We start from the raw sequence: 13,819 nt of genomic DNA on the forward strand, positions 1-13,819 counted from the left end.
TAAAGACTTACCGGATATAACAGGCCTATTCTTCAGTAAACACATTTGGAGACACACTTATCCATACACACAATTTATCATTAAATTTTGTAACGGTAAACTATTGTTGATAAACTTTTTGATATAATAATATTTTTGTTTTTATGTTATCTATAATATAGTTATACATGTAGCTACAATGCAACTTTTCGGTATGACTTTTACTCATTGTTTAAGTTCGTGCTGTGGCCAATAAGTAAGTAACTTCTGTACCATTTAGTCTCTGGTGGAGAGTTGTCTTATTGTTAATCATGTCACATCTTCTTATCTTTATTTTGTTTAATGCCTCACCTAGTGGCAATATTTTTTTTCGTTCTGTGCTTCCTTATGTCCGTCTGTCCGTTCGTCCGTTGGTCTGCCCCGCTTCAGGTTAAGGTTTTTGGTGTATAAAGTTTTTGATGAAGTTGAAGTCAAATCAACTTGAAACTTAGTATTCATGTTCCATATGATATGATCTATTTTTTTGAATCCCAAATTAGAGTTTTGACCCGAATTTCACGGTCCACTGAAGATATCAAATGATAGTTCGAGTGGGCCATCCGCGTACTATGGACTATTTTTTGTTATGAGTTGGTTTTAGTTTTTCTTGTTATGCGGTTTGTTTATTCGTTCGTCTTATTCTTTCGGCAATGGTATTTTCTTCGTATGATAGTTTTAATTTTTTCATTATTTGTCTCTTATATTTATTCATGAGAATTATTGTGTATTTGTGTGTTTCGATGTAAATGAATAATATAATATGTACATAATTTTATTTTTTTTAACATCGAAAATACAATACATTTATAATATGAATACGAAACTAATTTGGATTTATAAATTAGCTTTGTCCAACATGATTAATTATGAAATATGCGATCCACATCTTTGGTGTCATGATCCCTGTAATTTACATCGATGATACTTTATCTGAAAATAGAGAAAATATATTAAGATGCTTATCTGAAAATATCGTCATCATAAAACAAACTAATCGACATTGGACGAACGTCCAATTCAGCGGGAAAACTTTCAATCTGATCATTACGGGGTTTTCCCGTTTGAACGGTTTTACACTAGTAATTTTGGGGCCCTTTATAGCTTGTTGTTCGGTGTGAGCCAAGGCTCCGTGTTGTAGGCCGTACGTTGACCTATAATGGTTTACTTTTATAAATTGTTATTTGGATGGAGAGTTGTCTCATTGGCACTCACACAACATCTTCCTATATCTATGTACCATATTTGAATATTCATTTTGTAGTTGAATTGTGGTATGATTGGATAAAGATTTCCCCTTAACTTCTTGCTTAGTTAATATGATGGTATGTTTAACGTTGCTAATTTAACTTAATCTTCGAAGTGTATAAATTAATTTAAGTTAATTAACAATTTCGTATATTATTGACTAAATATTTCTTTTTATTTCTTTTATTGTGCATTATGTTTATAAACACAAACACACACATACATGAGTGTATCATGCATGCAAGTTTTTATTGATGGAGAAACACGCGGAGTACATTGCAAGAACCATCTAATTTCGATATGGAACTAGCTTTTCAAGTTTATCAAGACAGCGTCGCGTTGATCACACCTTTAACATGTTAGGTTCGAACTCACAACATCAATGTTGACAGGCATGTGATACTTTAGATGAAATATTTAGGCCATTCGTTTACTTGGGCTCTTTTAAAGCAGAATGTAAAACGAATTATTAGACCAAACATAAAATACGTACAATGCCGGATACAGAACGAGCTTCATAAACAATTTGAAAAATGAGCTCAGATAGCTTTGTTTTTCTCAGTTATTGAAGAAAATAAGGAATATTTTTTTTGCATTATCCATTCTGAACATATGAATATTTGTTGTATTTTTTTATCTGTTGGATCGTTATTAATTAAGCGATAAGTATTCGTTTGATATACTAGTATAGAGTTTTTAATCAAAATTCACACGTGAATGCTATCGTTGGATACAAATCTTTATTAATGTCTTTGGCCCAGACATTGAGTAAGATACGAAACTGTCACTTCAACAAAAGCCCTTACTACCGATTGCTCATACTAAATGAGCTGTGCAAATATCATATGCGTATTCATTATCTCGCTTATAGCTGTCATGAAGATAAATTGCCAGGATGTAGGATAAAAGTGATGACACTTATCTTTTATTCAAACACAATTCAAATTATATGAAAATATCTGTTTTCTTTGTATTGAATTTTCTAATAATAGACATCTCCCTATGCACTGAATGCATTATAAAATTCTGTTATCGACATTAAATTGGATCCTTAAATGTTAATGGTTCCCAATGGACAATTTTGAACATGCCGAATATGAATTATTTCATGCAGTGTAATAGAAAAATATAAATACAGAAAAGTGCACAAGATTTATCAGTTTGAATCGATGATTGAAATATTGTCATGGAGAAATACAAACATAATTTATTAAATTAGCTTAAAACAATATCATGAATAAAACCTTATAATACATTAGGGAGCTACCATTTGATTTGTATGGGGGGGGGGGGGGGGGGAGGGTGGTGCTAGGATGAAATTTGAAAAAAAGGCAGGACAGGTGTTTCCAGTAAAAAAAAAAGGGCAGGATGAGCAACTTGGGGAAAAAAGGCAGGATGACAAATTATGTAAAAAAAAGTCAGGATAAACTAATAAAAAAAAAGCAGGACAGAATAGAGTGAAAAATAAAAAAAAGGCAGGACCGAGATGACAACTTCAAAAAATGCAGGGCAAAATGTTTCATCCTAGCCCCCCCCCCCCCCCCCCCCCCCTCCTAAAAAATCCAATGGTTGCTCCCTTAATATGTTTTAAAATTGATTTGAATACGCTATATTTACTGAACTCAAAACTACGAATTCGACCTCCGACAAACAGTCGTTCTTAATTGTGTAGATGCTATCTTTGAGTTGATAAAAAAAAACCACTTAGGTCATATAAATCAGTTTTTTACATTTAAAATTGCCGTTAAGTATTTCACAAGTTTAATGGAAAATGGCCAATCAGAAACAATTAAATATTGATAGAAATCGAGACTTGCAAAATTGCTATATTGAAAATAATCGATTAACTTGAAACTAGATACAAATACAACACTGCCATTGAAGTTTGTAATGCTTGAAAAAAGATATACCCTTTAATTTTTTACTCTGCTTTTAGATATTTCTAGGTTAATTACAACCCAATCAATATAACCTTACAATAATGATTAATAACGCCTCTGTATTTCCTTGAAATGTATGTCAGTTCAAAAAGCAGTACTGATAAGCTATTATTGTAAAGGATCTTTGTCTCTAAAAGGACATGAGTAATCACTGTTCTTTAACATAAAAACAACAAAAAAAAAACACCCAACTTTGTTTCTCCTACAGTGGCAGATACAAAGGGAAGGTGGGTTACAATGAACGCTCTTACATGTGGTTGGAACCGCCCCTGTCTTTTAATATCCTTTATATTAAAGAGTTTAAACTTCATTTATATCCTTTTATTGACCCAAAACTCGTTTCTTTTATAAATTGCATAAGACATGCATGTAGCTCCATAGAAATGAATCAAAATCGACATCCCTCAGTCATTGTCCTCAAAATGCATAATTATACTGTAAAACAATCAGTTTCTCGAGCGTTTTATTTTCGAATAGAAAAATAACGCGTACAGGTATAATACATCGTCAAAATGTAGGTAAACAAGCAAAAGACTGCTATATTTGAATAAAAAAAGTATAATTAAGGAGACGTGATCTCTCTATACCTGGTTATCTTATTCTCATGGAAAAAGCTTATTACACACATTTTATTATATTGAATATTATACAATTACTTTTGATGAGGTAAATATGCGGTTTTATTGACTTTTGAAAAAATGATATTCACTGAGGCCGGCGGAAGAAGAAAATTTATTTAATGACAAACATATACCGAAACAAATTTTACATGAAACATTTTACCATAACGTTGCACGTAAAAGCGCGTGACGTTTAGCGCATGTGAATAACACTTTCTCAGGTGAATATGCTTTTTTATTCAAAATCCAATCCATATAGAGAAACCTACTAAAATAATACCAATATGGAATAATATTTGTTATCTATTGTTCAAGGTTAGAAATTAATCACGAAGACCTTAACTGTACATCATAACCAATTTTATTTGCTAATTGAAAATTAGGCGGAATAAAATAATTTAAGACAGCAGAGAAGATAATTCTGTTTTAATTTATTAACATAGATGTATTAACCGACTTAAATAAAAGAGTGAGCTATTAATACTCTAAATGTATGATGTCTCTAGTCTGGTCAAAGGGTCAGAGTGTCCTACTTAATTAAACTATAAATTGTAGAAATCATATGCGTTTATGGATTTTTACAGCTTAAAAGAATAAATTTAATATCAGAACTTTATACTTCAGCTGTTGCGGTTCAGTATTATCCGACAAAACATTTATGATCTCTGTTGCATACAATAACAACGGTCTTGGTTTGGGTCAGCATTGCCTGCCAAAACATTTTATGATTTTTATTTCTTATAATTACAACTGTCTTGTTTTGGGTCAGCATTGCCTGCCAAAACGTTTTATGATCTTTATTTCATATAATTACAACTGTCCTGTTATGGGTCAGAATTGCCTGCTAAACGGTTATTATCTTTATTTCACATAATTTCGCCGTATCTTGTTTTGGGTCAGTATTGCCTGCTAAAACGTTTAGGATCTTTATTTCATACGAATGTGTCCTAATTGCCGTCATCCTGCCGGTGCTGTCTTTACACATTGTTCAGACTGTCAATGCGATCATTCGATAGGCTACCTTTAAATTGTTTTTTTAATTTTATGGCCTGTTTGTATACATAAATTGTTCGTAAATCATGATATGGTTTTTAATGTTGTCTATCTAATTCATATTAATTATTCAAATTATATATATAAAAAGACTTGATGGTTTATTCCATTGTTGTACTAAATGCTATGGTCTTTAGAGGTAAATCCATCACAAACCAAAGTTTTATATTTAACTAAACTGGTTATTAATAATAACCAGTTTAGTGATCTGGAAGGTTTGTTTCACTATGGGCCCAGGGCCCCTCAAAAACAAATTCAATGGGCCATTTTAAAAATAATGGGCCATGTTGTCAAATGAGTGGGCCATTTAAATTGACTTCTGTAAAAAAAAAAAAAAAAAAAGTGATCAGTATATTTTGGCAAAGAGGTGTTGGTACTTACCTTTATGATTTAAAATGAAATCATAGATATTGTTCGTGTGACTCTGTAATTTCAATTTCAATGAATATACAATAACTTCTTCCAACCCCAACAATATTTAAGTTAACCTTAATTTACAATGTTTAAACTGGTACTGTTGCCTTGTTCATGTTCATGGTTTTTTTTTTGTACATTAAATTTTGGTCTTCGTCGATACCATACTTATTCCAGACGTTCCGTATCAGAAGACATTTCAGGCATTTCCTCTGCACTTCTTGTATTATTATAACTTCATCACGGTGACAAGAATAACAGTATAGAGTACCATAAATTAGAACAAAACAACAAATCGCTGAAGTCATGTTTACAAAATGTCAAAACGAGCCATGCAATGACCAAAAAATGACAAGGACAGTTAAGCGTCTTTTATGGAGACAAAAACTATATTCCTAAAAAGTCTTTGGGGTTCTTCAATACACCTTATCGCTATTTAGTTCATTCCGGGAAAAACAGTCATTTATACAACTTCCTGTTTGGGTCACCGGCCGAAAAATGGAGGTCATCAGTAGTGAGCTGAGGGAGAAAAAACTTTAGAAAGTGATCATCAAGAAACTTTGATATAGTATCATGATCCACTTTTTTCGAAATTAAAATTGAAGTAAAAAAACATTTTGTTTGAAGTAATTTAAACAGGTCTCATTAAAAAGTATCATGCATGGTGAATTGTTTAAACAGGGTCCCAGATAGCTTCAACTGGATGAAAAAGTTGTGTAATTTTAGAACTTATCCGGAATGGAATAAATAGCGATTAGGTGTATCGGAATAATAGCAAGCTAAACTAAATGAGATTATTATTAGAGTTAAATCTCGTCTGTACTGGCCAAATTTCACAAATTAAAAGTTGTTTATAAAAAAAATATATCATGAATGATGGTTAATTACGTTTTTCGGGTTATCAGTTAGACCACATGGTTCTATTATTACAATAGGAAAACACCCGAGACGTTAAATCACATGGTTCTATTATCATAGGGAAACACCCGAGACTTCCCAAAATTATATAGATGCTCCTATTATTGGAGGAACATTACACAGTTGTGTACACACACATGGCGGTACGGAACACGATTGGAAATTCATTTGACGATATGTAAACGTTTCGAAACGAAGTAAAAAATATCGTGCGCCACGTGGGCGCTTACATTTGTCACTGTATGCGCCATTTAGTGTCAATATGCGCTATAGGCACAGGGCGCACGTCCTTCCCGATCACTGATTAAATATTATTAACTAAATTGTTGTTTTTTTTTCTTTTCTTTTGGCATGTTTGGTTTAATGTTTAACGTATGTGTCAAAACCTATAAATATTTTCTCGGTTAAACTTACATCTTTTAACTTTCATCGCAATTAAGGTACAGTTTAATTATATGAAACAATATCATATTTTTCATTTTACAACTTTATTTACTACCATACATTTTAAACCTTTTAACTGTATTACGAAAATTATTTCTATAGTCTCTATCAATTCGGATCACAACAAATATAACTGAGAGTTAAAAAAAAAAAAAAGGTTTACATTAGATACTTATTTGCTAATTTAAATTTAAAACTTTTTCCCTGTGAACTTCACACCGCCACATTATGTATGTATGTGCCTGTCCCAAGTTAGGAGCCTGTAGTTCAGTAGTTTCATTTGTATATGTGTTACATTTTGTTTTTCGTTAATTTTTTATATGAAGAAGGCCGTTAGTTTTCTCGTTTATTTAAATTGTTTTACATGGTCATCTTGGGGCCTTTGAAAGCTGACTATGCGATATGGGCTGTGTTCATTGTTGAAGGCTTTGCGGTGACCTATAGTTGTTAATTTCTGTGTCATTTTGGTTTCTTGTGGTGATTTTTATATTTATACAATTTCGATTGAAAAATGTCAAATGTAGTATGAGAATCATTTGCTCATGATCCCATACAGAAATAGTCAGATACAAAACTTCGTTTTAGAAAGGATCCAGGGCTTCGTAAAATGTACTTTAGTTTTGTTTGAATTTTTTAGATTAAAGATACAGTTTCGATTAATTAATGTACTAGTTGTCTGTACTAAATTATATAGAGGATTCTATTCTTAAATGTCTGGATGTACGAAGAAATATGAATTCTGGAACATACTTAACGACGATTCTATTGTAATTTAATTGCTGTGATCCTGACCGGAATATAATTTACACCTTTAATCATTTTTACCAGTAAGAGAAAATTGAAAAGTAATATCTTGGTATGTGATAATATGAACTTTTAATATTTCTGCTAAATGTGGAAACATTTTACATAATAAAATGATATTTGGTTGGTGTACATGTATGTGACTGTCATGCTAGTAAATTTTGTCAAGTCATATATAAATTGTATTCACGTCGCCAGAATCCTCTCCACTTTCAGCCTTAGAGTGGATTTCGGATCCACTCTTTCAGCCTAAGAGTGGATTTGTGGCAGATTTTTCTCCCCACCTTTGCTATTCTTTGTCATTTATTCAATTGATATGATGTTAGTTGATGTAATTTCGTATTAATTATGTATTATTATTTCATATTAAATATGAACTTTTATGTCAAATGTTTTATTTGCAAAATGTATTTTTTGCATTTTATGATTTTGAATAAATAACCTTTTTTCGTCAGTTTAGTTTCAACATCATATAGCAAATCAAGCTCAGACTCTGGCATGTGTATACATAGTATGTTCCTGGTATCTAGCTGTCTGTTTTAAATAACGTTATATGCAATACCATGCAACACTTCAGCACATCTGTCTGCATTTATATTCGTCAAAACAAGGGGAAATTAATTAATTGACGGAATCATAACGGATAATATGTGATTAATCATTTAGTTATGAATTGTAATTCATAATTAACCCGAATAATTCAGTCGTTATATTCCGCTGATCTACGAAGGCTACCTCGTGTGGGAGAAAATCGGACACGGAAAGGGCTTGAATTATTCGAGTTAATTCATAATCGAATGCAGGTGAAAACATGCCATATTTTGATTTGCGTCATTTCGGCTTTTGAATTGCCTACACATCTGCAATGCTTTGATTTTTAGTTAGATTGTTTCAAAATTGCTTAAATGACGTTGTTTAGCACTGTGGACTTTGTCGGCTGCTTATTGACATTCATACTTTATTTTCTTATTTAATTTTTTTTTTAAATTACAATGTACTTATGTTTCCTTAAGTTATAAAAAAACACGCTTATTAATTTATATAAAATGGTAAACAGTGAAATGCACGTTTGAGTGTTGTTTCATAATTTTATATATAATAAAGGGCGACTTAAATTTGTGCGGATTTTAAAATGACACTCATTATATTTGCGCGGAGAAATGGTATTACGTTTGTGCAAATTTACCCGTAGTTTACATGAGTTTTTTTTACCTGTAATGTTTTTCGATTATTGTTTTGTACATGATAAATTGGCGATCATACCACATCTTGTTACATGTACTGTTTGTTCTTGCCTTTCCCTATCTTTCAAAATGTGCCATTAAATCAAGACGACTGACGCTAGCATTACAAAGAATTTGAATAATTATTCATATTGGATCATGCATGATCTCTTACCTTCTTAAGAAGTTATATCACGGAATGTTGTCATTTATATATTATGTAATATGGTTTACAGCTATGTGATGTTCAGTTTTAAGACAGAGAAAGATTATTATTTGTATGATTTATTAGAAGGGCAACGCATAATGCAACTATAGGAGAAATATAGATTCTAACATTGCAACAAGTGTATTACGATATTTCTCCACTCGAGACAGTTAAATTTTATTATTTAAAGCGCGAGGCTTGCCGAGCTCTTTAAGTAATAAAATTTAACTGTCGAGAGTGGAGAAATATCGTAATACACGAGTTATAGTGTCGGAATCTGTTTCTCTAATGCTTTTTATCGTTCTTTTTCAAAGATTTTCAGAAAATTGTGCTCTTTATATGCGACGTCATCAGGCAAGGTCGCCTTTTTTCATGACGTCACAATAGGAAAATTGAGAAGAAAACAAAACATTTTGATGTCATAATCAAATTTCGACTAATCATTTGCCGAGAACAGATTTTTCACTAGTGAGGAGAAATATTTTTCTCGCACCGGTCAGGAAATGTGAAAATAGCGCTAAAAATTAGAGAAACGGTGATTTCCAAACATTGTATAACGCTTTTTGTTTTGGTAAAATTGTATAAATGCAAGCCCTATGACAATAAAACAGACACATATATGCTAAACAATACAAAATCATTGACAGACAGGTCATTAGGGAAATATAACAAAACAGTATAACAAAAATAACTAACTTGATGGGTAAATTTAAAAAAGGAGAGGTCAATAACAAAAAATAACTAACTTGATGGGTAAATTTTAAAAAGGAGAGGTCAATAACAAAAATAACGAAGTTTATGGGTAAATTTTAAAAAGGAGAGGTCAATAACAAAAATAACGAAGTTTATGGGTAAATTTTAAAAAGGAGAGGTCAATAACAAAAATAACGAACTTTATGGGTAAATTTTAAAAAGGAGCGGTCAATAACAAAAATAACGAACTTTATGGGTAAATTTTAAAAAGGAGAGGTCAATAACAAAAATAACGAACTTTATGGGTAAATTTTAAAAAGGAGAGGTCAATAACAAAAATAACGAACTTTATGGGTAAATTTTAAAAAGGAGCGGTCAATAACAAAAAATAACGAATTTTATGGGTAAAGAGGAGAGGTCATAAAAATTACCAAATCAAACGTGAGACTTTAACAATGTACAACTACAGAATTAATTGAAATCGAGCCAAGGCTCTATGAGAATGGTCGTACTTTGACCTATAACGGTTTACCTTAACAAATTGTGACTTGTATGGAGAGACACTCATACCACATATTCTTATATCTATGTACTACGGTCATATTCCCGACTTAAAACAAGAGACGAAGACACGTGATTGCTGTTCGATCCTAACACAAGATGGAGGAACCGTAGGTATTTAAGGACGAATATAAAAACAAACTATTCAACTTAGAATACTATATCCCTAAATATGTTCAAGCCAATGCTTAACTTAGAAACAGTTTGGGTAAGCTTTTATGAGTGAGTCGATACTATATCCTTATGAACCCGAATTGACTACTGAACCGATAGCTGAAGGAAAAAGAAATTGTGGAACGGACGCAAAATGCATGATGTGTTCCATTGTTTTTATTTATATGAATGAATATTACCTGCCATAGAGAACGAGTTCCAGTATGCTAAATTTCATCTTGCTGCGTTTGGCTTTCTTTATCTACATATACACTGCTAGTTTCAAGGAGTGAAGTGTTTACGTTTTCATCTGGTGAGAGGAGAAATCCCGTATTCGATGTTTTCATTGTATCAAGTTCAAATTTAGGTTTGTGTCGTTCATTTCTTTTCTCTCCATGTTTTTGTGAAGATTTTGGATACACACTGTTACATGTATCTCCGGCTGTTGTTTTTCTATCTAGCTCTATTGCTGCTACGCATTTAAAAGCTTTAGCAAAACTTCTCCTGAAATTGTCACTTAGAAAGGCATACAATAACGGATTAAGCATGCTATTTGCAAATGTTAAAACTGTAAAAACATTAAACAAATATATTTCCCAGTCCTTTAGTCGTTGGTATATAGGCAAAAATGTCAGATTTATCTGGAAAACCCAATGCGGCAACCAGCAACAAACATACACTAATATAACAGCTAGAACAAGCTTGGTCACTTTTCTATGAGATTTACGTTTTCCCTTCGATTTTATCATCTGACCAACACATGTTAGCCTCACAATAACGGAAGAATAAAACATAGTTATCATTGACACGGGAATCGCAAAACCAAGAAGGAATGTGTACCAGGTGAAGGCCTTTCCTTGCGGAAGTAACTGGTTTGAAGGCCACTTAATTGTACATGTCTTTAGAGTTGGATCTTTGTAATGTGAAACAGTGGTTGAATATAAAATTACTGGCAACATGACCAGAAACGACAGCGACCAGACAATAAGACATATAAAATAAGCTATATTAAGGGTGCGATATTTTCCAGACCGTATCGGGTGGCAAACGGCTAGATATCTATCACCGCTTAACACTGTTAAAGTTAGAACACTTGTAACGAAATTGATTGAATACAATACATTGTATATTTTACACATAGCTGTTCCGAATATCCAATGTTGCAACAGAGTTGTCGTTATGATAAACGGAAGGCTTATCAGAAACGATGCATCTGATATCGCTAAATTAAGTATATATAAATTTGTTACAGTTTTCATTTTAGCAAATCGCAGGACCACATAGATCACTAAAGAATTCCCAACGATACCAACAAAGAAAATTATGACGTATGATGTGATAAGAAAAATGGTTATTGCCGCCTTATTGAATGCCATACCAACAGATGATGTAGAATTATTCATTTCTTTCGAGTCTGTTAAGTTGAAATCACAGTAGTCTAACATATCTGTAACATTACGTAATAGCACAGTCAAATTAGAGTCTTTATCGGTGACAGCACTTGATATGTTTCCAGATCCATTTAAATATGTTACTGCTTCCATTTTGGCAATTCAATAGCTTTGGAATTTTCTGTTTTCAAATTGAATCCTATAAAGAAAATAAGAAAATTACAGTTTGTTTTATTACACAGTATTAGTTAATAAGCAGACACATCTACAAATATACTGCTGCTGAAACTTGATGACAGAAATATCAAAACTTGTACCGAGCTCGAGGGTAACATCAGCTCAGTAGTTTAAACTCCGTTCGTCATTGTTTTTGACTCGATCCGGTCTTAATGAAAAGGATTGAAAATGTTCCTCCCTAAGGACTATAGTTCTGTCCGGGCAGTTCTGGTTAAAATCCTAATAACACTGACCACCATGATTTTACCAATTAAGCTACATGTGGCCTTAAACACAAATATTAGAAAAATGCAGGCACTTATATTATGTACTGCATAGCAGACCAATCGCGGTGTTTGCGATGTATATTTTTACTACAACATAAGGACATTTAGAACGGCGTTGTTAACAAATGCTTTCAGTATAGTAGTTTAACATAAGTGGTTAAATGTACTTTAACATTGAAAACTTGTAGTTGCAAGTCAACACAACGCAGATTCAACTTATCATTTTAGTATTTAAAGTTTGAATTTTGATGATTTAATTCATCACGCTGGCTTAACTTTACATAGAAATCTTCAGCATCATTAATATATGACAGTTGAGGATTTCCATAAAAAAGTAACACTATTTAAATCGGCTCGTGTGCATTTAAAAAAATGTTCATATCTAATCACTGGTATTAAAGAGATAATCGTAACCGAAATTACGATTATCCCAATATGGCGACGGTACATATAGGTAAAATCTTTACACTCATTTTTCTTAAATGTAGCATGTTTTTGTCAATAGTTACTCAGCTGCAAGGTTTATCTATACCATTACATCATATTTGAATCGTAACGGTGCACTTGAATTGTCTAAGCGCTTTGAAAATAGCCGTTGAAAAATTCGGGATGATAATCGTAACTCTATGGTATTTTTCTTCTTTGATAATCGTAATTTTCTTTATCGGATAATAGTAACTGAAACATAATAAATGTGTCTTTCAGCATTCAATGGTATTTTGTGTGTTAAAAATGCAAATGTCCAGTTTAACGATCTAGGACAAATTTACCTATATATCTCTATTTATAACTGACAACAATATGCATAACCTTTTGATATATACATGTACCTGTTAAAGAAAATGAAGCGCAGCTGTCGAGTCAGTTATTGTGGTAAGTAGATATTTTTTTTATTTTTTTCAAAGTTTCAATGTTGTGTGCGCGTTTATATAAGTTTGTTTTTGTTTGTTTGTTTTTGTTTGTTTGTTTGGTTTTTTTTTGGGGGGGGGGGGTGAGAAAAAGGGTGGATTAGCTATATCCCATATCCCAAAAGTGCAATCCTTTCAATTCATTGCTAAAAATGAAAGTCACGTATACCACATTTTCATATGTCATATGTTTTGCCTCGAATATCATGTTTATACTAAAATTCTGTGCGAAATGAACAAAAGTTTCCGTCAATAACTTAATAACTGCATTATCGGATTTAACAGTTGATGCTTTTATCGAAAGATATGAGTGTTCATATTTCTCTTTTCCTTACAATTCAATAAATATAGCCGTCCATATTTTTTCCCTTCGATTCACTTTTTTCTATTTTATACTGATATAATATATGATTTTAAAATTAAATTCAAATAGTTACATTAGATGTATGTTTAATTATAATACGTTATTCTGATTGGCTAACTAGCAATCTCGTGATGTTCCTTAATCAATTGCATTACACAATGCAACTTTTCATTCATGATGACACGAGGTTCCACAAAAAAAGTGCACAGGTAAATGAAATAAAAACTTGATGAAAGGCGTGTTTTCATGATCCTATAGGTAAAAATGCAATTATAAGTATTGAAGTCTTTTTTTTTGTAACTTTATAGGGTTGTAAAAGCGTTGACCGTGCGCACATTTTTAGTATGAAGCGCATCCGC

The 13,819-nt window shown here is 32.1% G+C and overlaps 1 protein-coding gene across 1 annotated transcript; it reads right to left on the reverse strand.

Moving 5' to 3' along the window:
• Positions 1-774: 774 nt before the first annotated feature.
• Positions 775-11,880, reverse strand: LOC139489115 (somatostatin receptor type 2-like). Its single transcript, XM_071275246.1, has 2 exons — positions 10,495-11,880; positions 775-948 (listed from the first exon to the last, which is right to left on the reverse strand). The coding sequence occupies exon 1, from the start codon at positions 11,836-11,838 to the stop codon at positions 10,522-10,524; it is 1,317 nt and encodes a 438-aa protein (XP_071131347.1). The 5' UTR covers positions 11,839-11,880; the 3' UTR covers positions 775-948; positions 10,495-10,521.
• Between the last annotated feature and the right edge of the window lie 1,939 nt (positions 11,881-13,819).

The sequence above is a fragment of the Mytilus edulis genome, chromosome 9 (genome assembly GCF_963676685.1).
Source record: "Mytilus edulis chromosome 9, xbMytEdul2.2, whole genome shotgun sequence".
NCBI lineage: Eukaryota > Metazoa > Mollusca > Bivalvia > Mytilida > Mytilidae > Mytilus > Mytilus edulis.